Source organism: Rhinichthys klamathensis, unplaced genomic scaffold (assembly GCF_029890125.1).
Source record: "Rhinichthys klamathensis goyatoka isolate OS25496 unplaced genomic scaffold, OSU_Roscu_1.1 h1tg000176l_1, whole genome shotgun sequence".
In the NCBI taxonomy this organism is placed as follows: domain Eukaryota; kingdom Metazoa; phylum Chordata; class Actinopteri; order Cypriniformes; family Leuciscidae; genus Rhinichthys; species Rhinichthys klamathensis.
Window position 1 is genome coordinate 9868472 of NW_026606705.1, and position 25231 is coordinate 9893702.

Below are 25231 nucleotides of genomic sequence, written 5' to 3' on the forward strand. Positions count from 1 at the left end.
GATTTTGCAGATGTGATTTTGTGATTTTTATACTATGTTTAATATTAATTTAAATTAAAGCCTATTTGCTATCACGTTGGATGACAACTTTTTAAATCGCCAATAAGCTTTGTTAATTGTGACCGGCTCTGTGACTGCCACCCAATTTTGGATTTTGGAACTAGGAACAATTTTAGTTCTAGAAACTCCTTTTGGAGGAACTATTTTAGCTCCTACTTCAGAGTCGGGTCTAAACCAGCACTATAGGAACTATCCGTGACGTTAGTGTACGCTGATTGGCCTGAACGCACACGAAACACCAGCACCCGCCATTTTTAAAAAAGTTGTGTGAACACACAGATTATAGCCTATATATTTACTCCAGAAACTAACTCTACAAACATGGAAAACAGTGATAGATGAGCCTCTTAACCTTTACGCTGAGGAGAAAATCCAACGCAACTTTGAGGGGGCCAATCCAAACATGATTATGTATTTCTGCTCAGCTAGCAACTCTGGACATCAACCACACGGCATACGCTAATAGCTTGTCATATACTGTCTACTTTCTATGTATAACAGTTCTATCTAATAATGTATTAGACAGGACTGTTAGACAGATCGTAAACTAATGAACACTGATTATGTCAGCGCCGTCAAAATAAAAGTCACAACAACAAGCGCGGCTTACGTCACTTCAGAGTTCCTACTGGCGGTGCAAACGCAACCAGGAAAACGTTCCTATGGGAACCATTAGTTCTCAGGGAAACACCCTGGAGGCTAGTTCCTAGAACTACCCGGTGCGAAACCCCCTCATGTCATCAGCGGAAAAATCCCAGTCTACAAATGCGTTGGTTGGCTATTTTCCCGCTCTAACATGACGGCTATACAAATGGTTTTAAATGACAATAGCATTTTTTAGTATTATATTTAGGTGTTCAAGCACGAAGTGCTGAAAACCTATTGTAATTGTAAGGATTTTTATTATTATTATTATTATTATTCTTCTGCCGTAAAACGCATTGTGCAGACCAAACCGTAAGAGCTAGAGACTTGAAACTTTGTCAGATGGTAGTACAAAAATCGAGGAGAGGTTATCAAATTATGAGCCCAATTGGCCCATAGGTGGCGCTATAGCAACCAATTGCGCGTAACTGATCATAACTCCTAGACCGTAAGTCGTAGACTCAAGTGTCTTATATCACTGGAAAGCTGGTCACCGGACGAAAAAAACGTATATCTCCGATTTCATTTCCGTCATGATAGATTTTCCGCCATTTTGAATTTTGTCAAAAAACGACTTTTGCAAACTAGTCCCTGATTTTTCGCCCGATCGGAACCAAACCAGTGCACAAATGTTCTGTGGAGTCTGAATATAAATTATAATCGAAAAAAAGTCGAAATTTCGATTTCCGGTCGCTAGGGGGCGCAAAAAGAACGTTGTGGGAGGAGCCTATTTTACTAAAATGGCTATAACTCCAGAAGTAAATTAGGTAGGTTCACCAAACTTGGTACACGTGTGCATAGCTTCAATCTAAGGTCACAGTAAAAAAATCGCGACGATTAAACACTAGGTGGCGCTATAACATGAATAAAACATATAAAGGACTGACCGTTAGTCCGATTGACTTGAAAATTGGTATGCAGTGTCTTGGTCCAAGGCCCCGTGTATATCTATGAGGACATTGGCGTATCTCAAAAAACATGGCCGCCATTGACCAATGAATTTGAGACGAGGTTAACGGAGGCCAATTGGAACGAAACTCGATGGGCATGTTCGACTCATGGCCTAAGAGGTCTGTAAGAGTTTTGAAAGAAATCGGCCACTAGTTGGCGCTAACGAGTTTTACGGCTCTGTAATCACGTGGTGTTGCACACATCCCCCCAAAATGCATATCATTTGATAGATCTCCTCATGATGAACAACTTTGCCTCTAGAACCATTGCTGTCAATCAAATCGTTCATTAAATATTCACAAATATGTTAAAAACCTACTTTTGCGAACTAGTCCCTGGTTTTTCGCCCGATCAAAACCAGACCAGTCTAGGACAATTCTCTGGACTCTCTAGATCAATAATTATCAAAAAAAAGTTGAACTTTGCCCTTTGGTTCACTGTAACAGGGTCATTTAGAAAAGGGGCGTGTCAAAATACACTCAAAAGCCTATAAATCATAAATGAAAACTCAGAACTTGACAAAAATTGATGAGCATATGTGTCATACCATGGTGAGGAAGCATGCAAAGTTTCATGGAGATCGGACAATAGGTGGCGCTATAACTGTTAAAAAGCTTTAAAACCATATATTTCCTATGGTAAATTGCCTGTATTGGCTGTAAATTGTCTTTTCCATCTATGATCGTATACTTTTCATATCATAATGTTTAAAACCAGTGCAGTACAATTCTCTGGACTCTCTAGATCAATAATGATCAGAAAAGGTATAACTTCTTAATTTGGATGGCTATAATAGGGTCACTTCAATATGTAGCCTTGACCAAATGTCCCCAAAAACCTATATCTCTTCAATGAATGCTCAGATCTTCTTAAAAAAAGGTCAGGACATATCACTCTAAACAAGCTTGACAAATTTTAGACAGATCGGACAAAATTTGCCTCTATAACAGTTAAAAAGGTGAAAATGATATGAATATAGTGGCATATTAAGCCAATAAGTGGTGTTTTACTGCCCCCTGCTGTTTAAAATAGTAATTTTGTCATAATGCTGACTATCATTGTTCTATAATTCATTTTTAGAATTAACATACTATTTTAACATTTACAATCACATTTAGTCAAAATTCATTGTCACATTGACAAATGTGAACCCTGAATGAGACAGTTTAATCTACAATAGAATGTGTGTGTGTGTGTGTAGTCCCATGTTTCTGAATAAATTCTGAATAATCTGATTAATAGCTTGCAAAGACATTAAATGCTTATAGACCATTAAAATATATTTTCATAATGACTGTGTGTGTGTGTGTGTGTGTGTGTGTGTGTGTGTGTGTGTGTGTGTGTGTGTGTGTGTGTGTGTGTGTGTGTGTGTGTGTGTGTGTGTGTGTGTGTGTGTGTGTGTGTGAGCAAATGTCTACATATGAGTGCAAAAGCACCTGTGAAAACACTTTATTAATAAGTAGAATGGCCAGCAGAGGGCAGTAGAAGACCACTTATTGGCTCACTCTCATTTTGACACACTTGATTTTCAACAGTAAATCAAAGCACTAAAGCAAACCAGTTTTTCCATGTTAACTATTATAACACAATAATTTTTTGTCAGAGTTTATCACTTCATTTTTATTGGCACTTCACATCAATGCAGCAATGTGGTAAATCATGGTAAATCACGATAGAAACATGGTAAATCATAGTAAAAAATACTATTACATGGTGTATCATGGCAAATCATGCTAGCAATGTGATGAATCATGGTAAATCATGCTACAATCCTGGTAAATCATTCTAGAATGTGGTATATCATGGTAAATCATCCTATAACATGGGAAATCATGGTAAACTATGTTAAATCATGCTAGATTCATGGTAAATCATACTGGAACATGGTAGATCATGAAAAATCACACTAAATTTGGTATATCATGGTAAATCATGCTAAAACATGGTCTATTCCATCTATGATGTCAATGGTTAAATGCTTGCTACATAAAACTTAATGTCTTTTGATGCTTTTGTGCTTAACGGCCTTTAAGGCCTTAACTGCTTGAACACCGCTAAATGCTGCTTGCAGCTTTTTATTAGGTGTTCAAGCACGAAGTGCTGAAAACCTATTGTAATTGTGCTGATTAGGTGTTCAAGCACGAAGTGCTGAAAACCTATTGTAATTGCTATTTGAAAAAAAAAAAAAAAACTAAAACGCATCGTGCAGCCCAAACCGTAAGGCCTAGAGACTTGAAACCTGGCCAGGTGCTAGGGCCTCAGTTTGGGGAGAACCTATCAGAGTATGACCCCGATTGGCCCATAGGTGGCGCTACAGCAACCAAAAGTACTAAATTGCTCATAACTCCTAGACCGTTTGACTTGGAATCAAGCTTTTTGCACCGCTGTGTTCCTTGGCTCAAGACGGACAAGATGTATATCTCGGATTCTCGATTTGAGCAAAAAAAAAAAATTGTTATGGCCAATTTTGTCCAAAACCTATTTTTGCGAACTAGTCCCTGGTTTTTTCCCTGATCGGAACCAGACCAGTCTAGGACAATTCTATGGACTCTCTAGATCAATAATTATCAAAAAAAATTGAACTTTGCCCTTTGGTTCACTGTAACAGGGTCATTTAGAAAAGGGGGCGTGTCAAAATACACTCAAAAGCCTATAAATCATAAATAAAAACTCAGAACTTCACAAAAATTGATGAGCACATGTGTCCTAACATGGTGAAGAAGCATGCAGAGTTTCGTGGAGATCGGACCATAGTGGTGTGCAAAGTGCTGAAACACACAAAGTTACCTCAGCCTGTTTCAAGTTTATGCTATCTGCCTACCGATTCTGATCTGTTTTCTATGGATTCAAATAAACATCTGCATATGGAGTCTGCCTCAGCATCCGCTTCGTCACAGTAGCCTTGACCGAGTGTGCCCGAAAGCCTATATCTCTTCAATGAATGCTCAGATCTTATTAAAAACAACTCAGAACATGAGACCTATCACTCTAAACAAGCATGACAATTTTCAGACAGATCGGACAAAATTTGCCTCTATTACAGTTAAAAAGGGGGAAATTATATGACCATAATGGCATATTAAGCCAATAAGTGGTATTCTACTGCCCCCTGCTGTTTAAAATAGTCATTTTTTCATAATGCTGACTATTATTGTTCTATAATTCATATTTAGAGTTTATATAATCAATATTTTAACATTTACAATCACATTTAGTCAAAATTCATTGTCACATTGACAAATGTGAACCCTGAATGAGACAGTTTAATCTACAATAGAATGTGTGTGTGTGTAGTTCCATGTTTCTGAAAAAATCCATATGTGACATAACATCATGAACATGCATGCAAAGTTTTATGGAGATCGGACCATAGGTGGCGCTATAACTGCCTGTATTGGCTGTAAATGGTCTTTTCCATCTATTATGTCAGTGTTTAAATGTATGCTACATAAAACTTAATGTCTTTTGATGCTTTTGTGCTTAACGGCCTTAAAGGCCTTAACTGCTTGAACACCGCTAAATGCTGCTTGCAGCTTTAATTATTTTTGTATTTCTTATAGTGATTGTAATTTCAAGGAAGGAACAATTTTGGGACTGCATTTTGGTCACCCTACTTCTAGCATCTCAGTATCTCATATCTGAATAGCATCACACTGTCATTTGGGTCAGATACTGAAACATTTGGTAAATTCCAAATTAGTATACAATGCATGCCGAACACCATTCATATATTGCATAACCTGTAGGTATGAATGAAATAAAACATTGTGCATATACTGTACATATAGGGCAATCCCAACTTTTGTTCAGCTTTACTCCACATATACATAGAATACAAGGAGACATTCTTCTTCAAGTACTCACGTAGGAAGTGTTTCTCCAGTAAGGCAATTTCCAAATGACCCTTCACCTCATTGAGACGTTCTGATTCGCTCCTCAGGTCTTGCATGACAGACAAAGTCCCCAAACCAGCCTAGAAAGAAACGGACAGGGTTATTGACAGACATGGATGTGATACATCCCAGACACAAAAAAAAGCTAGTCTCTCCGAGTGCTGACTTACAGAATACTAGTCCTCTATATGGTGTCTTCTTCTTCCTGTTTTAGTTAGATAAGCCTCAAACTGAAGGCTGGTTTCAATGACAAATGTGGACTGTACAATTCTGACTGATAGTACAACATGAACCTGCTTCTGACTCCATTCCGCCCTACACACACAAACACACACACACACAGGCTGAAGGAACGCTAGATCTGCAGAAAGACGAACCGCAGTGAGTGAGAGAGAGAGAGAGAGAGAGAGAGAGAGAGAGAGAGAGAGGCAGAGAAAGTAGGTGAGTGAGAGATTAGGAGAGAGGGCGGCACTGCAGATACACAGCAGAAAAGCAGAGGTGTCTCTTTAAGAGGCCAATGCGACTGACAGAGCAGGCATGCTATCTTCACTAACACACACACGCGCGCGCGTTTGGAGAGAGAAATTAAGAGAATGAAAGAGACCTCGGGAAATCATTCACATTAGTTTGCACAAAGAAATGTTTAAGCAAAAAGATAGCTAAGAATGGATTTTGTGATGGGCACTTAGTCCGAGGCTACAGGTTTTTCGAGCCAAGCAAATCCCTCTAGAGCTGCGAGAAGAGTCTGACAGCTGACTGGCTGATGGCATCACACAAATGCTATTCGCTAGTGACTATCCTTAAAGGTAGGGTATAGGCAACAAGGTGGCTAGCAATAGCAAGCTAGCTTTGATAAGTTCCTCATGAAACACGATGTCTACTCGAAAAATGAAAAACACATGTGTTGACAGGCAGGTAGGATATTGAAGGACATTTGACGAACATGGTCCTGAGACTTCCACACAAGATACATGTACATGTTTTAATATTTAGACCACTTCTATTATTGATTCCTATCAGGATGTGAAGAGAGTTTCAACCAGTATAACAAAAAGTGGCATTAACAAATTGCCTACCCTACCTTTAACAATGATGTTAAAAAGAGAGAGAAAAAAAATTACACTTTTAACTCTTTCCCCGCCAGCGTTTTTTTTTTTTAAGTTGCCAACCACACCCAATGTTTTTGATCATTTTCCCAAAAATGTCATGGCCCCCAGAATATTTGTTGGTAAGAATATCTAAGCTTGCAATATATATAAAAAAGATAAGACCATCTGCTTTTAATCTGCTTTTTTTAATTCTAGCTTCATGCATTCTTTTTTATCAACACTTGAATGTGAGTAAATTTCATAAAAAAGGCAACATTGAGCAAAAAGCTGAGAAAATCACTTTTTTGTCAAAGACTGCGCCCAGATCTGATTCAGAACGATGATCAAAACATAGATAGAGTAGATCGAGTCCATCAACAACACCCCTAATGCTTCACAGTCCTAACCACTTCCTGGGTCAACATTTCATTCAGTAACATTCAGTTAATAATCGCGTTATTTTACATATGCATATGATATGTTATCACTTGTTTCTGCATCTTCTTCACATGTGTTTTGATCAGGAGATTCAGAAGATGTGTCATAGTGCCGGAAAGCCGAAGATTTACGCCAATGGTGGGTAAGCGTTTTCTCACAAATTACAGAAATTTTCACCAATGGCGGGAATAGAGTTAAAGGCCTCCAAACAACTTAGGGGGCGGCAGTGGCTCAGTGGTTCATGTGGGTTGTCTACAAACCGGAAGGTTGGTGGTTCAATCCTCGGTTCCACCTGACCAAGTGTCGAGGTGTCCATGAGCAAGCTGCATCCAGCTGCTCCCGACGAGCTGGATGGCGCCTTGCATGGCTGCCGTCGCCCGTCGGTGTATGATTGAGTGAGTGAATGGGTGAATGTGAGGCAAAATTGTAAAGCGCTTTGGTGGCCATTGGGTCTGTGAAAGCGCTATATAAATGCAGTCCATTTACCATTTTTAGCAAAACATTCACTATGTAAAATATACAATTTATTCTTAATTTAGTTGCTTACAAAAAAGGTTTTTCATAAAAATATTTGGACCATCTAGGATATGAATCATTCAGAATTTGACAAATTTGGATACCTATATCTAGATCGCACTTAATTAATTCTGATGCTGTCTGTTGTTATACAATAGACACAGTTTTAGTTTCATTATATTTCACAATCATCTCATAAGGACTTCAAAAATGCCTGACAATGTTACCACAAAATGGAAAGAGTTGGGAAATCCATTCTGAATCAAGTGATAACATGCAACAAATTCCAGGGATGGGATTCAGAATTTGGGGAATCAAAAAAAGTCTTAAAAGTAATATGGCAACCAGATTGCGTGTTTAAATGACTTGATACTAATCGAAACATTGACAAATTCTTATTCATGTGCATGTAAAGTCAAACATTATGTGACAACAATGTAGCATACACCAATTTACCACAGGTTCTCTATTCCCATCCCTTCTAGCTAACCTGAATCTTGCACCTCTGTGACACAAATCAAAGTGTCCTGAGACAGAAGGGTGATGTTAGAAGGGTCTTCAGCAGAGGCAGTTTCCAGTAGGAGACTAGCTCTCATAAACGGGTGTATTCAAAGTCAATCAAACCCCTGCTTGTGTGAAAAAGTGATCTCATTACCCCCAGCCTTCAGGGAGTCATTAGTGCATGAATCAAATAGTAAAAAGTGCTGCGACGACACATTCTAAACTACACAGATTACTACACTATCAGACGAGAGTTGTGCTGGCTCCATGTGTGTCTGTGTTTGTATGTGTGTGGCCGTGCTATTTCGATCCGCATGTGAGCGATGACTCACTCCTCACTGCTGTCTAAACGTCACATCACCACTGGTTACAATCTCTGTTAGCAGGCTGTTGCATTCAACACTAAAGCTGCCCGTGATGCAGGAAATTACCAATGCAAACATATGCAAAAACAGTGGTAAGACTGGTCAGCAGGTTACATGCTTCCTGAAAGCCATTGCACGGGTATATCGATATTTAGCTCTTCCGAATGTTTTATTGCCAAAACACAATTATGTTGGAGAGAGCTCAAGGTCTGTGGGAAGTCTGGGAACCATTACACTATCATTTTGAATTATACAACCCTTTTGAAAAGCTTAGCCTTGGACAAGCCAAAGATGCTTTAGGGTATCATAGAAGCATTCCCAACATAGCAGCAGAAAAACTAGAGAGTAGAGTTGTCAAAAGTACCAACTTCGGTACCAAGTCGGTACAGAAATTTAAAAAATGTGACGATACCAGTATTTCCCTCTAGCATTTTGAGCGCTGTTGAACGGATTCCTAAACACCTCTGATTGGTCATTGTGTTCACACGCTCAACATACCTGTACAGTATATGTCTGTGATTGGCTACAATGATCAACACTTCAAAAACATTGACACTCTTCACCGAGCGCTTACACAGATACACACGGGAGCGTTTGAAAGCGACGTCTATAAGCGGTTCCGTCAGTGGATATATTAGGGATCCGCTGATAGACGCCTGCTTTTAAACGCTCCCGTGTGTATCTGTGTAAGCGCTCGACGACAGGGAGAAAGCAAGACCTCACGCTCCCAGGACAGTACTGGCAACATTTGGAGGTTACTGAGGTTTATCCAAAAAGTCACTAAATTTGACGCTAGTCGCTTTTTTGAAAAAAATGTCGCCAAAGGGGGGAGGGGGGGGGGGGGGGGGGGGGGGGGGACCACATATTTTTATAAATAATGTAGAATATTGCATACAAGTTATGGATGGATAAACCAACGCTGCATCTGAAATCAAATACTTCCCATACTTTAATAGTAGGCTATGGGAAAAACAGTGCGCCAAAAAAGTAGTATGCCCGAATACAGATAAAAACAGTAGGCGAAAAGTCCCCGGGAGTGGATATATTAATGGAAGTTAAGTGACGCAGCCGACGCTGGTAGGTCAAGTGATCGTAACAACATGGTGGGTGAGACGTCCTGATTGTTTGTTTCTTACCTCTATGATATTTTGGTGCCCAGATACGGACAAGAGTCTCTCAGTGTAAGCCTATAAGATTTTTTTCACAAGTATGTCAGACGTAAACAATTAGACAATAATAATAATTCACCCTTTTACACTAAAATGCTAAACTGTAATCCGAACACGTTTTATACCAAATCTTTAAAATACACATATTTAAAAATTAATAAATAAGCACTGAATCATGTTAATTCCAACAGTTATATAATATTTTCTGAAGTTTTCACCATCCCTTTTCATCAATATGGATTTTACAGTATGTGAGATATGAGATTCTAAGAATAAAATCAATGCGTGCAAGTCATTCCATGGGCAACCAATAAAAAAACGCCACTGTTGTAAAACTTGCATCATTTATTGCCTTAGAAAAATGTCCTAATGCCAACAAATAGTCGAAACTAAGATGGATCAGGAACAGAATCCAGTCCCGAAGCAGAGTTAAACACTCCCACAGAGTTTTTAAAATCTCATGCGATTTTACAGTTCACATCAAGCGCATGGGTCACTCCCAGAATTAAATGCCACTCCCTTAACCCAGACCTTAAATCAGTTAGCACACTTGGGATTTAAACTCGTGAACATATGTGCTGGTTTGATAGGATTTCAGCTTTAGAAGAATAACAAGATGTGACTCTTGCCTCATAATGTCCGTGGCCGATTACGCCTGATGTCCACGACGGTTCTTCACTGTCAACTGTAAATAAAGCTGATACGCTATTGTTGTTTTTTACCAGCACAGTTTTTTTTTGTTGTGTCTAGTAGCTTGATGCTATTGTTTCACTAAGTACATCAATAGTCAATATTTGTAACAGTAGTAAGATATAAAAGACTCGAAAATCCAATGTTGTTTTCGCTGTGTTGGCTAAAACGTTTTTTTTTTTTAGGTTGTATTTAGTCTTTCCCTCAAGAACTCAAGTCATTTTTATCAGTTTCTACTCAAGGTCTTAGGTCTTATCCTCATAGTACTTATTTCATACTGAAAAACAAAACATAGCTTATGCTGTTGACCAGTAATGCTAGATTTTTCATCAGGGTGCTCATGGCCTAGATCCATAATGAGAGGGCGATGAGAAAACAAAGTGATTATTTCATTCCACACCCTAGTGACATGTCTCAGCGTCTACTTGGTGTCTTATACCTGACTGTTTTTAAAACACTCTTGAGCTTGTTTGAGGAGTCTGATGCTTAACATGTTGCTAAGCTAATGACTCAATACTCTAATATGCACAGAAATACATAATAGTTGTTTGTTTGCATCATTCAACAGAAAAATTCACTGAATCATCACAGAAGTGAACTCTTTTTGCAGGCCAAAGTTAACATTATCCTGGCATTACCCTCAACAAAAAACCAATGGGATTTTTCAATTGTCTTTTGGATTAAAGCAGAAAATGCACTCTGTAACCAACAAAAGTTTATGATTCATACACATTTTGTTCATCAAGATAATAATCACAAACGAACACGATTTTTATGAAGCCTAAATGCAATTGCCTGAAGTAAAAAGCTATTATTAGGCTATAAACAAACTACACCACGGACGCATGCCTTTAATGTCACCACCACTAAACTTCCTATTAACCTTTCAGTCTGTATTTCAATTCTACAAGTTGGAGTTAGAATATTTTGACTGTCATTAAATATTAAGATTGTGCTTATAAACACAGCAAGAATGTAAAAGCAGACTAGTAAGTAGATGTGTTTACATGTTTGGTGTGATGAAGTTCAATGTCCCAGAGAACCATTTGACCACTTAAAAAATATAAAAATATATCCTGAGCTGTGTTATTTCAGTCATTTAACCAAAAACTCATTAACCCACCAAATTTGCAAACATGCTATCTTATTTCCGAGTTTTAGGACTCATTCCTAAGAGTAGATTTCCATTTTTCAGAGACACATTTGTGTGTCCAAAGGTAAATATAAACATCATAGTGACTAGAATATATGAAAGTGATCAGGGCTTGAAATGAACTTTTTTTGCTCACCAGCCACTGTGGCAAGTGGTTTTCCAAAGTTCCAAATCCCACGGCGAAATTCAAGCCCTGTAACACCAACAATAATCATTCAGAGCAGATTAAATGAGTGAGTGAGAGGAGGCGGGTTTGTGTGTCAACTAGCTGTCGGAGAGATGACAGAACGAGAAAGCGCAGCTGGTATCTTGTGTCTATTCGAGAATTCAGCGCAAAATTAGTATTGGAAGCGTTTCAGATATTTCAGTATTGGTATCGAAAATTCTACATAACACTACATTTAAGTTACTATTTCAGGAGCCTTTTTAAAGGACTACAACTGAAAAATTCAACCCGCCAAAGTGGCTTGTAGACTGCGTTACACACCACTGCTGAAATCCACCTGCATTTGAAGGGTTGGCTGGTGTTAATGTCACGCCCTTATAGTGATGCAGAAATAAACATTCTAATTGGGTCCTGAATTGGGTCAAGTCTTTTGATTTGGTCCAATTACTAAACACCTGGCAATATGTCAAAAACCACTCTGAAAACCTTACCAACTACATATCAACAACCTGATGACCACACACAACACCCTAGCAACATAGCTACAAGTTTTGCATGGATCGGCATCGCTTTTCGTGAAAATGTAGTATCTAGTTTTGCTGCTCCCACTTGAGCCAAAAGGCCTTTCTATGTGGAGTGCATGTTCTCCCTTTGTTGGTTTGGGTTTATTCTGGGTGCTTCGGTTTCTCCCACAATCTAAAGACAGGCAGGATAGGTGAGCTGAAGAGATTAAATTGCCAGTATGTGTGCAGCCCTGCGATGGACTGGCCATCTATTCAAGGTGTCCCGAGATGCTAGGATAAGCGCCAGGACTCATGTGACCCTATTTAGGACAAGCTGTAGGAAGAATGGATGGATAGTTTAGCCGTATACTATTTTGAACACTCAAAGAGCCTTGAAACTACTGCCTGGGTGGGCAATTCACTAGTTTTTCCAACAGAGCCATGGATAAGGGGTGAGAATTAGACACCTTCCCACAGAGAAAGATGCTCTACAGCATCCTAGAGAAAAAAAAAACCCACATGACTGTCATCCGACAGCATTTCAGTTTACATTTAAAAAACGCACTCTAATGTTGCAGAAGGAAGCAGAGGAGGTTGGCTCTATTGTGAGACACTTATGCAACACCATGACTAATCTGAGGCTCCATCATTGAGGGGAAAGCCTCAAAATAATCAGAACACCAAATTACACAGCTATGACCATAAAGCATAAACCTCTCAGAAAACATCTCTAACACGATTACGGCAAGGAATTCTTCCATGAACCATCTGTGAAATGAAAAGGTACCAGACTGAAGCAGCAGTGTCTGGTTTTAACAGGATAGTGAAGTGCATTAAAGCATCATTTGGCTCCAGGATGACAGGACCGAGGACTGCATTTCTTGCTTCCTGCATATCAACTCAGTTTAACCAGGCGAATGAGACAACAGAGATATTTACAACATTATGGAAGATAAAGAATAAGTTAATGTGAAAAGGTCAGACTCTAAAAGAGATTCATCACAAGCACAATTTTAATAGAGAAAACTGATTTAAAGGAACTGCATCTACCTTCTCATACACAATGTGTTCGAAATTTGTGCAAGTCCTTTAACACAACATTCTAGCAGCCATCAATCTTCAAATGATTTAAAAAGCTCTACATAGGCAACAACACCACATGCCATATAAAGAGCCCTGTGGACAGACTTAACTCACAATTGATTTCAATTTACCATCAGCATGTCAATATGCTGACATTATCAAACTTTTACCAGGTAAAACAGTGCATTTTTATTGATACTTTTCAATGCTGAATGAATTATGTTAATCATCAGCGCAATGTGCTTAGGGAATGCCTTCTCTCAAAAGGATACAATTGGAAAAATAAGCCTTCACAGTTTTCCTCTGACCTTTTGTGGTATAGAATATTTGGTAACTGACATTTAACCAGTGTTGGCTCAGCAAAGAGCTAAACTGAGGGCCCAAAATGAGAACCCAAGTCCAAGTAATTCGGCCAAACATTACCTTAGAAGGCAGCACAATGTTGCTACCTACCTTTTGTGTTGGAAGCAAACATATGATGGCTAGGTAGGCTCACTAGGTTTTGCAACAGACCTTCTATAATACATGTATTACATAACTAACATACAGAAATTCCCAAATGAGTAGGAATTTTGCACCGGGTAGTTCTAGGAACTTAGTTCTAGGAACTGGCCATCAGGGTGGTTCCCTGAGAATTAATGATTCCCTTAGGAACATTTTCCTGGTTGCGTTCGCACCGCCAGTAGGAACTCTGAAGTGACGTAAGCCGCGCTTTTTGTTGTGACTTTTATTTTGACGGCGTGGCAGAGCTTTATTATGAAAGTGCTGAGAACGCCAGAGCCTGAGCACACAGCCTCCGAGTTAATTAGTTTTCGGTCTGTCTAACAATCCTGTCTAATACGCGATTAGATAGAACTGTTAGAAAGTAGACAGTATATGAAAAGGTATTAGCGTATGCCGTGTGGTTGATGTACAGTGTTGCTAGCTGAACAGAAATACATAATCATGTTTGGATTGGTCCCCTCAAAGTTGCGTTGGATTTTCTCCTCAGCGTAAAGGTTAAGAGGCTCATCTATCACTGTTTTCCATGTTCGTAGAGTTAGTTTCTGGAGTAAATATATAGGCTATAATCTGTGTGTTCACACAACTTTTTTAAAAATGGCGGATGCTGGTGTTTCGCGTGCGTTCGGCCAATCAGCGTACACTAACGTCACTGGTTCCTATAGTGCTGGTTTAGACCCGACTCTAAATTAGGAGCTAAATTAGTTCCTCCAAAAGGAGTTTCTAGAACTAAAATAGTTCCTTCGGTGCAAACACGCCAAAATCCGGGTTCTTCCGCCAATAGTTCTAGGAACTATGAAAAGGTTCCTTCGGTGCGAAAGCCCCTATTCTTAACAAAGTTGCCAAATGAAATGAGAACATCTGTAATTAAAGTACTTACAGGGTCTCTTTGCTCATCATTGTCTCGTATTGAAGGTCGAGGTCTCAGTAGCATGTCATCACTACATTCAGTGTCCGACCCCGTAGGGGACTCGGGTAGATCCAGGAAGTCATCTCGCTTTGGACCGCGGAATCTTATTTTGTCCAGCCGCTTTAGCATGTTCAACACAGCTGCTTTAGGCTTTACCTTAACATTGTGTATGGCAGCCCTGCAGAATCAACAAAGTATGACAAAGTATTAAGGACAAAAGGTACAAACTTAACAGGGAACTTTCAAAGTAAGAACTCACACAGGAGATTAAATAGTTACATTTTAAGCCCAATTCACGGCGCTTAGACAAACACCAACAAACACGTTTGTTGGGTTTTGTCTGGTCGGTGTGTTACCCCTGTCGGAGTCTGTTGGCCTTGGTCAGAGTTTGTTTTCACCTGACTGACCATGTTCAATCAGTGTTTGTTGGTGTCTGTGGGGGCAGTGTGAACATGACAGTTATTTTTCATAAAATACTAAATCCAATTGCCAACTTGTTTGTTGGTGTTTGTCTGTGCAGTGTGAATTGGCCTTAAAACAGAACACAGGTGTTACACTGCCAACCCACTGGAAAGCTCACTTCCACATAATGAAGAAGGAAAGTGGCTTTATCACAGTAAGTCAATAGTACTGACAGGCCAATATATATCATCCAATCCCATTAATTAGCCAATTCGTGGCTCATTTAAGATTACAGGCATTGGCTGATGCTCATGTCAACTTGGTCGACTGACAAAAGTTTAAGTACTGTGTAGTGTTTATTTGATTTCAGAAATTGTGCATATATCTCATGCCTTAAATCAGGACCATCCTCTATCATAAGTTAAAACATTCTGAAGCAACTAAAAAACAAGACAAAAAACAATTAAAAAGCATACGCCATCATAACATAACCATGTATTTATTCAACAGCAATGTTTTATTCACTTGACATTAATGAGCCGATTAAATAATTAACAACCTGAAGCTTTTATAATGAATATGTACACACTAAATGATGCACGCCAATACACTGTTTTGATTTCATTAATAACACAACCCTTGATTAAATGTGAGTCTCCTCTCTGAAATATACATCATAGTTTACCCAGAAGTCACCTCTCTGACACGTGCTTATGTCCTCAGGTCTTTCACAAAAACACGTGAATGAATATTCTCAGTAGTCTCTAAGGGTGACCTTTTAACACGAAAGAGAATCCATCAGCTGTTTTGTTCTGAAGACCAACGGCAAGAGGAAATCTCTAATGATCCCAACCGGTTGGAAATAGATTGCAGGGGCTTTTCCTGCCTTGAGCAAGAATCACTGACCAAAGTTGTTTTGTTTAAAATACAGTGGAGAAAGTGCCATATGTGGATTTCCCACAGAATTTATTTGGCAATGTCACTACCCTTTTTGAAACGGTTTCAAAAAACCCGTCATAATGTAATAGTTTCAACCATTATATAAAGAACAAATGGCTTCACTCCACAACCTTAAAAACCATGGGGGAAAAAACACCTTTTTCTTCTTTTCTCCATTTCACCTCTGCTCAAGCCTGAAAAACGTTTTTTCCATGGAAGCAAGAAAGTCAAACTTGAAAGTGAACTTGAGGGCGAGTCAATTATAACAGCATTTGAACACTTTTTTGTGCTTTTTTTAACACTTTAAAATGACAAGGTAAGAATAAAAAGGTATTATGTAGAGAAAAAAATGTCATAGATTATATCCAGCCATGAGAGACAAACAAAACAATGGGGACAGGAGATTCAATTGTAACCGTCCCTCTCTGGAATTACATTATTGAACAGGGATTGGTTTGAGAGCTCTTGGTGCTTATTGTTATGAAGTCATATTTGGCTGTTATTGTGATTCTGCATGCTGTGAGAGCAGCAGAAGTCTCTGATCAAGTACACAAGGCGGAAGTAAATGTGTCCACCCACAGATCTCTATAGTGGCCGCATCTCTATTCTCTACATGAATATCCACCACAGAGGTTCTCTGAATTACTTCTATCTGAACACCATTGAGAGCACTGGGCAAACACCATGACTTTCAATATCAAAGGATCCATATTTCTGAGACAGAGATTAAATTCAGTTCATTCAAGATCAAATATATGCTGCATAACACACACAAATATATATATATATCTTCTTTATTTGTGTATTAGTCATTCTCAGAGTTCAAAGCCACAGGTGCTTGCCTACATAAACTCTCTCAGTGCAGGAATCATTGCTTGAGAAAACAGCTGAATCTAAAAATGACTAAATCAATCGGTGATTCAATGGATACATGAATCAGTGACTAATAGTTCAAATAATTACTAAATCCATGGATCAGTTAATCAAAAGTTGAATTCATCAATGATTGAAAAGATCAATGATTCAGCTGATTTTAATGATTCAGTTGATTTAAATCAGTGACTCGATAGGTCATTGAATCTATGGATCAATTAATCCAAAGATGAATCAACAAATCAAGTACTCAATGGATCGATTGACTTTAACGATTCAGATTATTTTATTGAATTAACCATTGATTCAATAGTTTGCTGAATTATGGAATCCATGGATCAGTTGGTTAAACGATTATATATCAATGAAAATAAAAAACAGATCAATGAATCGGTTTATTTTCATGAATCAGTTGATTTCCCAATGGATAAATGAATCAGTGGCTCAATCAATGAATGAATCTACGTATCGATGGATCAATGATTTTGTCTGGGCTATGAATAAAATAATTAAATAATAATACAATTCAGTTCTTCCCATTTAATTTGTCTTATCTTATAATTTTTGTGTAGAATGAGTAAATCTGTTTGTTGTTTGGATGACAAAAGTTTTAAAAGTTACATTTTTAAGCTGATTACATTTTTAGGCTGCTTTGCCTCTAACAAAATGATCGAGATGGCCAATCAAATCAAATAAGTTTTTTACGGTCTTATACTGTTGCTGCAATGAGTTAGTGGAAAGATATATAACTGTTTTACGATAGAAATGTTCAGCGACCGACAGTAATAGACTATCTAGTGATGCAAACTACTCAACTTTTTAAGAAATTTCGCCGTTTTCGCCAAAAATAAATGTGATGACACAAGAAACGTTTGTGTTTTTGACAATATTGGACATACGAATAAGAGTGAATGTGTGCAAATTTTTTTAATAAAATATTCTTTTCAAATAGTTTAAGGGATAGTTCACCAAAAAATAATTTACTCACCCTCAAGTTGTTCCAAATATGAGCTTCTTTCTTCTGAAGAAAAACGTTGGTAATCAAACAGTTGGTGGACCCCATTGACTTTCATACATAGTAGGAGAAAAATACTATGGAAGTCAAAGGCTACCATCAACTGTTTGATTACCGACATTCTTCAAAATATCTTCTTTTGTGTCCAGCAGAAAAAAGAAACTCATACAGGTTTGGAACAACTTGAGGGTGAGTAAATGAAGACAGAATTTTTATTTCTGGGTGAACTAAAATTTGACCAGTACAGTACAGTACAGTAAAACTTATTTTACCATTCTTATTTATTAATTCCCTAATTGTTCAATTCCTTTAATATTCGTATTATTATCGTTATTATTACTATGTATTATTATAACCAGCACAAAAATGAAACTCCGCCTATGCGAGTGATCATGCCTAAACGGAACAATGAATAGGTTGATCAGTTGATCAATGGATCAGTAAATGAATGAGTGAATGACTTCACTTCAGCATCACGCCACAATCATTGCAACATCACTGACACATGTAACAACTTTCACTCCATCATCATCAATATCATACGCATATTCTATAGGCCGTCTATGTCGTGTGTGGACACAATCTATCCGTTCTCCACAGAATGATACATTTTGTACCTTGATCGGCGTGTCTGAATGACAGAATAACGGCCGCGTTCCTGGAACGCATTAAATGCCACATTAAACAAAGACATGACACATTAGATTATGACGTATACAAGCTTAGCTATTTAAATCAGCGAGCTCTTAGTGCGACACTGTCCGTGATAGCTTCGTTTTCAAGAACAGAAATTCTGAATAGAAATGGGTTTTCTCTATGAATTATGACAATGGTGAAGAAGACATAACTGTACATCGCCTGTTGCCGTCTTGAATCTGTTTAAAGGTCCGCTTACCTAGCTCGCAAATCGTAGCAAAGTTTCATGAACCCTGCTGATAGTCTGTGATAGATCCTTCAGGAACACCTGCTGTAAATATATCCCCGCTTCCCTTCTGCTGTCTGAAAAAGAGCCGCACGATGTCCCTGGAGCCTGTATTGTGTGCGAGGTAATGTCAGTCCCCCCCCGCCAGAGAACAGGGATCTGCGTGTGTTGTTGATGTCACTGAACTCACACACACAGCAGACTGGCAGATCTCTTAAACGAGTCCACTGATCTCTTAAAGGGGCCGCAGCACTGCCTACTTGTTAATGCAATACAGTCAGATAAACATGCATGATTTTTTGGGTAGCTGACGAATACGTGACGACAATGCATTTAAAAAAAAAAAAATCTTGTTAGAGTTTTACTTACTATTATTATTATTGTTATTATTAATATTACTTAATAATATTGTAACATTTTGTACCTTGATCGGCGTGTCTGAATGACAGAATAACGGCCGCGTTCCTGGAACGCATTAAATGCCACATTAAACAAAGACATGACACATTAGATTATTAACCTCGCTGTTGTGATTGCACACTAGCTTTTTGCTTCGGAGCCAAACGCTTCATGTTTAATCTACAGAGTGTGACTCTACGAGCCTCTTCGTTGGATCTCTCGGGTGCGGGCGTTACAGCACGGCAGCGCGAGCAGTCTTGTCCTCTCTCTTCTGTCTTTGTCTTTTTGTTTTGTGTTTTTTTAGCAAATTCAAAAAGCTGTTTTAACAGCTGGTAAGGTGCGCAGTTCAGTGCTCAAAGGCTGTTCTCACAGCCGGTAAGACCTGCCAGCGAGAGAGAGAGACGGCGCACAGACAGGTGCACATTCCCGTCTGTGTTCGCGGTGACTGTTCCCCTGCGTGCTTCAGCACTAGTGAGAGTAGTCCCTAAAAGAGCAAACACAGATAGAGAGCGTCTTTTTAAAGATGACTTTCTATCAGTGTGTTTCTGGATGCGGTCGTTACCTGGGCTCACAGGATGGTCACAAACGCTGCCTCGTGTGTCTGGGCATTAAACACGCTGAGGCAGCGTTTGTGGATGAGTCATGTACCCATTGTGGGAAGATGACCATCACGGAGCTACGGTCGAGACTCTTGTTCCTGCAAAGGGGCGGAGTCCCCGTGCCTCTGCCTCGATCCAATCCTCCTCAGAGGGTTGCTTCGGGCGGGGGCGCGGGTGACCTGAGGATTACGGTGAGTGCGTCTCCTTCGGGGAACCAACCCCCTAGGAGCCCTCACCCCTCTCATGCTCCACAGCCAGTTGAGCCTCCATTGGAGAGAGCTGCACCATCCTCGAGGTGTGTACCGGTTGTCTCCTTTGGGGCTCCCAGTGAAGACCAGATGTCGATCGCTGCATCGGAGGGTGGGTCAGACCTCTCTGCGGACGACGACTCGGCACCGCTGCCTCCTTCGAGGGTGCCAGCGGTGCCTGAGACGGACCCGGAGATGATGGCCATGCTTTCCCGGGCCGTCAACGGGGTGTCGGGCTCGTGTGGAATCCTCCACCGTGTCCCGAACCCTCGAGGATGGACGATTGGTATCTCGGGGTGGCACGCGCTGGTTCTCAGCAACCCACCCCAGTGCCTTTCTTCCCGAAAGTGCATGAGGAGCTTACAGGGATGTGGACGGCACCTTTTACTGCCAGAAACCGTTCCGGTGGCTCCTCCTCCCTCACCACCCTTGATGGCGGGGCGGCTAAGGGATACATGCGCATCCCGCCAGTGGAACGGGCCGTTGCTATACCTGTTTGCCTCCTCAGAGACCTCCCACTGCCAGCTGTTTTACTCCCTGACCGAGGGAACACTCGGCACGGACGCACTGGCACACAGCTGGCCCCGGGGCCTCCGCAAATATGCATTTCCCCCAGTGAGCCTACTTGCACAGACACTGTGCAAAGTCAGGGAGGACGAGGAGCAGGTCCTTCTGGTGGCTCCCTATTGGCCCACCCAGACTTGGTTCCCAGGACTCATGCTCCTTGTGACAGTCCCTCCCTGGCCCATTCCTCTGAGGTAGGATCTTCTGACTCAGAGACGGGGCACCCTATGGCACCCTTGTCCAGACCTCTGGAAACTCCATGTCTGGTCCCTGGATGGGACGCGGAGGTTCTAGGTGACTTACCCCCTGAGGTACTTAACACCATCACTTCGGCAAGGGCGCCGTCCACGAGACGTGTTTACGCCCTGAAGTGGAACCTGTTTGTCGAGTGGTGTTCTTCTCGCCGAGAAGACCCCCGAAGATGTTCGATAGGGTCTGTGCTTTCCTTCTTGCAGCAAGGGTTGGAGCGAAGGCTGTCTCCCTCCACCCTCAAAGTACATGCTGCCGCTATTTCAGCTTATCACGACCACATAGATGGCAAAACAGTGGGGAAGCACGACCTGGTCGTCAGGTTTCTTAGGGGGGCGAGACGATTAAATCCTCCTCGATCCCCCTCCATACCCACTTGGGACCTTTCCCTCGTGCTTCGAGCACTTCAGGATGTTCCGTTTGAGCCTCTGCAGTCAGTAGACTTAAAGCGTCTTTCCATGAAGACTTTGCTACTGTTTGCACTGGCCTCTGTCAAGAGGGTAGGAGACCTGCACGCATTTTCGGTCGACGAATCGTGCCTAGAGTTCGGGGCGGGTGACAACCATGTGATACTAAGACCCCGGCCTGGCTATGTGCCCAAGGTTCCTACCACTCCCTTCAAAAACCAGGTAGTGAACCTGCAAGCGTTGCCTTTGGAGGAGGCAGACCCAGCCCTGGCTTTGCTCTGTCCTGTTCGCGCTCTGCGTATTTACGTGGACAGAACTCAAAGCGTCAGGACCTCAGACCAGCTCTTTGTCTGTTACGGAGGCCAGCAGAGGGGAAAGGCTGTCTCCAAGCAGAGGATGGCCCACTGGATAGTGGATGCCATCGCCTTGGCTTACCAAGCACAAGGCGTGCCCTGCCCGCTCAGGTTCCATGCACACTCCACGAGAGGTGTTGCATCCTCCTGGGCGCTGGCACGTGGCTCCTCGCTAACAGATATCTGTAGAGCTGCAGGTTGGGCGACACCTAACACGTTCGCTAGATATTATAGCCTACGTGTAGAGCCGGTCTCCTCCCGTGTTCTCACCCTAAACGGGTAGAAGCACCGAGAGGCCCAGCTCTGTCGGCTTGCTGCACCCTTATTGCTCCAGAGTGAAAAACCTGTCGAGTCCTCCAAAACCCCTCGGCCCGGACATGGCGGAGCGTCCGGTGCCAGGCCTTTATCCGCTGAATCCTTGAGAGCCGGATCTGGGCTGGGTTCCATATGTGTGACCCTACGGGGATCCCATATGTGTATATTCTCCACGGCTGCTCCTAAGACGGAAGCCCGTGTCTTTCCCTTGGCCTAAGTCTGCTATTATTCATATGCAGTACAACCTTCGGGTTAGTCCATATGTATTTTCCACATAACTCTTTGAAGAAGTGGCTTCCGCAGCGTTCTCCTTCCTAATTAGAAAGGGCACGCTTTCCCAGTGTTATCCAATAATCTCACTGTATGGGTTATTACGGAACAACAGTGACAGATACACTCTGTGTAAGCCTCCTCCTATCGTCCTTCCAGGCAAGAAGGTGTAGAGGCTTGCACGGGGCGCTGGATGGGGTGCAGCAGCTGTGGTGCTTTGGTAGGGATTCCTATTGGTCAGTCTGACCTACGTTGTAGTGACTGACCGATAGGGAAAGTCTCGGTTACATATGCTAACCCTCGTTCCCTGAGGGAGGGAACGGAGACGTAGGTCCCGTCGCCACATCTGCTGCCGCCCGCCGGCCGGCCGGCCAGCTTTTTCAGGTTTGGCTCCTCAGCAAAAAACTAGTGTGCAATCACAACAGCTGCTCTTTAAATACCCGTGCTGCGGGGCTGCACAGCTGATGCAAATGATTGCACGCCAATGTGCATTGGCTTGTTTTTAGTTTCACTCGAAGTAGATTGGCCTCTCTAGCGAGATTCCTATTGGTCAGTCTGACCTACGTCTCCGTTCCCTCCCTCAGGGAACGAGGGTTACCATATGTAACCGAGACGTTATCCCTCATAACACAATTACATGAATATTATTTAAAAATATATATATTGAAAATTGAGTACACACCTACTGAAGTCAAGTCAATTATATTTCATTATTTTATCAGTAATATATATATATACATTACATATACATTGATAATAAAATAACAGTGAAATATATGTATATATATTATATAATAGTCAACATTTGAAGTGGATCAAAACCTTTCATCAAAGTAATATATATATATATATATAATGTAAGTGCAGTCCATATTAGTTCATGTTTACAGTGTAGTTAACTATTGAAACATGCTAAACTAAAGGGGCAGACTTATTCTGTTTCTAAAAAAAATAACCAGATTTTAGGCCAAAACACCTTTGTTACTACTGTAAAATCACAATAAATTAAATACATAGAAAAAGTGTGAGAGGCTTTTAGACTCTCTGTCATTTTGTTTATTTACTGCATTTTATTGTTGCCTATTTAATGCAACAATAGCTATAGTAACTACTTCTTGAATAATAAAAAATAAAAAACATATATATATATATATAAGTACATAGAAATGTTATATGCCACAAGTTTTACTTACATTTTTCAAACATGACGAGCACGACTCTCAAACTCTTGTCCTGAATCAGACCCATGGAGACCTTTGACTGCTAGACTTAATCCATAATCTCCTTTAAAACAAGAATCACTTATTCTTTACTGATAAGATTACAGTAGCTACACTTTGCAAAGCAAAGGTAAATCACTGATTTTGGTTAGTCATTCATTCCTTGAAGAGTTACAACAAGAAAACGCTCAAGGTCCTGTCAGTGGCTGTACCGCTAGATGGCGCCAGATATTACCGGAGATGTTTAGTGGTGAACGTTTGTCATTTTAAACATATTTTGTTTGATGGGGTAAGTTGTAACAATTAGACAAAAGAAGCATAAACCGTGGCCACACCATGCAATATGCTTCAAAACTAGGGTTATAGCAAAAGAATAATACAAAACAATGTCTCTCTTCCTGTGATTGACCACAGCTCAAATCCACTTTCTGTTTGTGCATTTGTCTGTAAATTAGTCTACTAGAACAAACTTCCTGAGCAGTATTTATGCTTAATGAACACTCGACTGCATAGAGCACCTTTTACCCACACTTCCTTTGGCTTTTTGAGTTTCCAAATGGCTCCTTACAGACAACATAAAAGTTTTCATTGTCTGACGTCTCAGAATCCTCACCACTGGCTTTCAACATTGTCTTCGCAATTGATCCTACTGACCTTTTATCTTCTTTGAAACCTCATCAGTTCCTTTTTGTTTTATCACTGGCTGCACACATCTATCTGTCTTTCTTTTCCACTGTCAGATTATTAACCCTTTAGAACCTGAAGCTTTTTCACACTTAAAAAGAAACTCTTGAAAGGGGGTGGTTGTAACACTTTTTAAAGATGTGCTACAATCTACCCCACCCCTGTCCGCCAGTGTTTAGCTAGCTGTATTAGCATAATGGAATTAGCAGGTTAAAAATTCATCACATTCTGCCTGAGAAACTACAATTTAATCTAAATATAAGTTACCTATATGATTGTGTCTGCAAAAGTTTAAGTACTAAACAAAATTAAGTTGTCAAAAAAATTATATTCTTACCTAAAAATCTGTTTTTTCTTCATACAATCATAGGACTCCTAGCAAAACAAAAGTAAAAGTAGCATGCACAAAAATGTGTCTGCTATCATGTAAATGAAAGCTTTAGTATATAATACTATTATTTTGGCCAGTGGCACAGCTTACCCCGAAGCATCCAGACACACTACCTCACATTTCTTTTCACGTATCTCATATACTGAAGGAATACCAAGTGCAGAGAGAGACTATTTCCCAAAGGCCATTTCCAACCTGTTTCACCCTCTTTTTCCCATACTTTCTCTCTTTTTCTGATGGCACTAAGGCTATGTGAGACTTCAGGAAGGGCCAAAGTTTATCAGCACCAAGCTGACTGACAACTCTTAAGTAGCTGTAACTCTATCCGTCCCGCTAGATTTCTGCCCAAACCCTGTCAGTCCTGACATCAGAGGAATGCTCTTTCATACATATCACTTGCTATTTGCAACCCATTTTACATAACCATACCCAACTTATTTCTCTAATGTTCCATATTCCGGTAACACTTTAAAATGAAGTCCTATTAATTAACTTTTGTTAATGCATCGGACAATACATTTGTTACAGTATAATATTTGTTAACAAAATACATCTGTCCATTGTTAGTTCATGTTAGCTCAGGTCCATAAAAAAATATTAACAGATACATCTTTTGATTTGACTAATGTATTAGTAAAATGTTGAAAATAACAAATGTTGTTAACATTAGTCGTTAACACTTTATAATAACGTCTCGTTTGTTAACGTTAGTTTTCCATTAAAAAAGTAACTTTTTAGGGAGTAATGCA

The 25231-nt window shown here is 40.3% G+C and overlaps 1 protein-coding gene across 3 annotated transcripts in view; it reads right to left on the minus strand.

The window, feature by feature from the left end:
• The window catches only part of gramd4a (GRAM domain containing 4a), a 60238-nt gene extending 41261 nt beyond the window's left edge, over positions 1-18977 (minus strand). Inside the window, exons 1-3 of one of the 3 annotated variants that reach the window (XM_056260388.1) lie at positions 18757-18977; positions 14603-14810; positions 5521-5629 (exon numbers count right to left, since the gene is read on the minus strand). In XM_056260388.1, coding sequence (XP_056116363.1) covers positions 5521-5629; positions 14603-14810; positions 18757-18785 — 346 coding nt within the window. In that variant the 5' untranslated portion in view covers positions 18786-18977. Of the gene's footprint in view, positions 1-5520; positions 5630-5719; positions 5883-14602; positions 14811-18756 lie in introns of those variants that run through there. The other 2 variants (XM_056260389.1, XM_056260390.1) reach the window with 2 other exon arrangements.
• Between the last annotated feature and the right edge of the window lie 6254 nt (positions 18978-25231).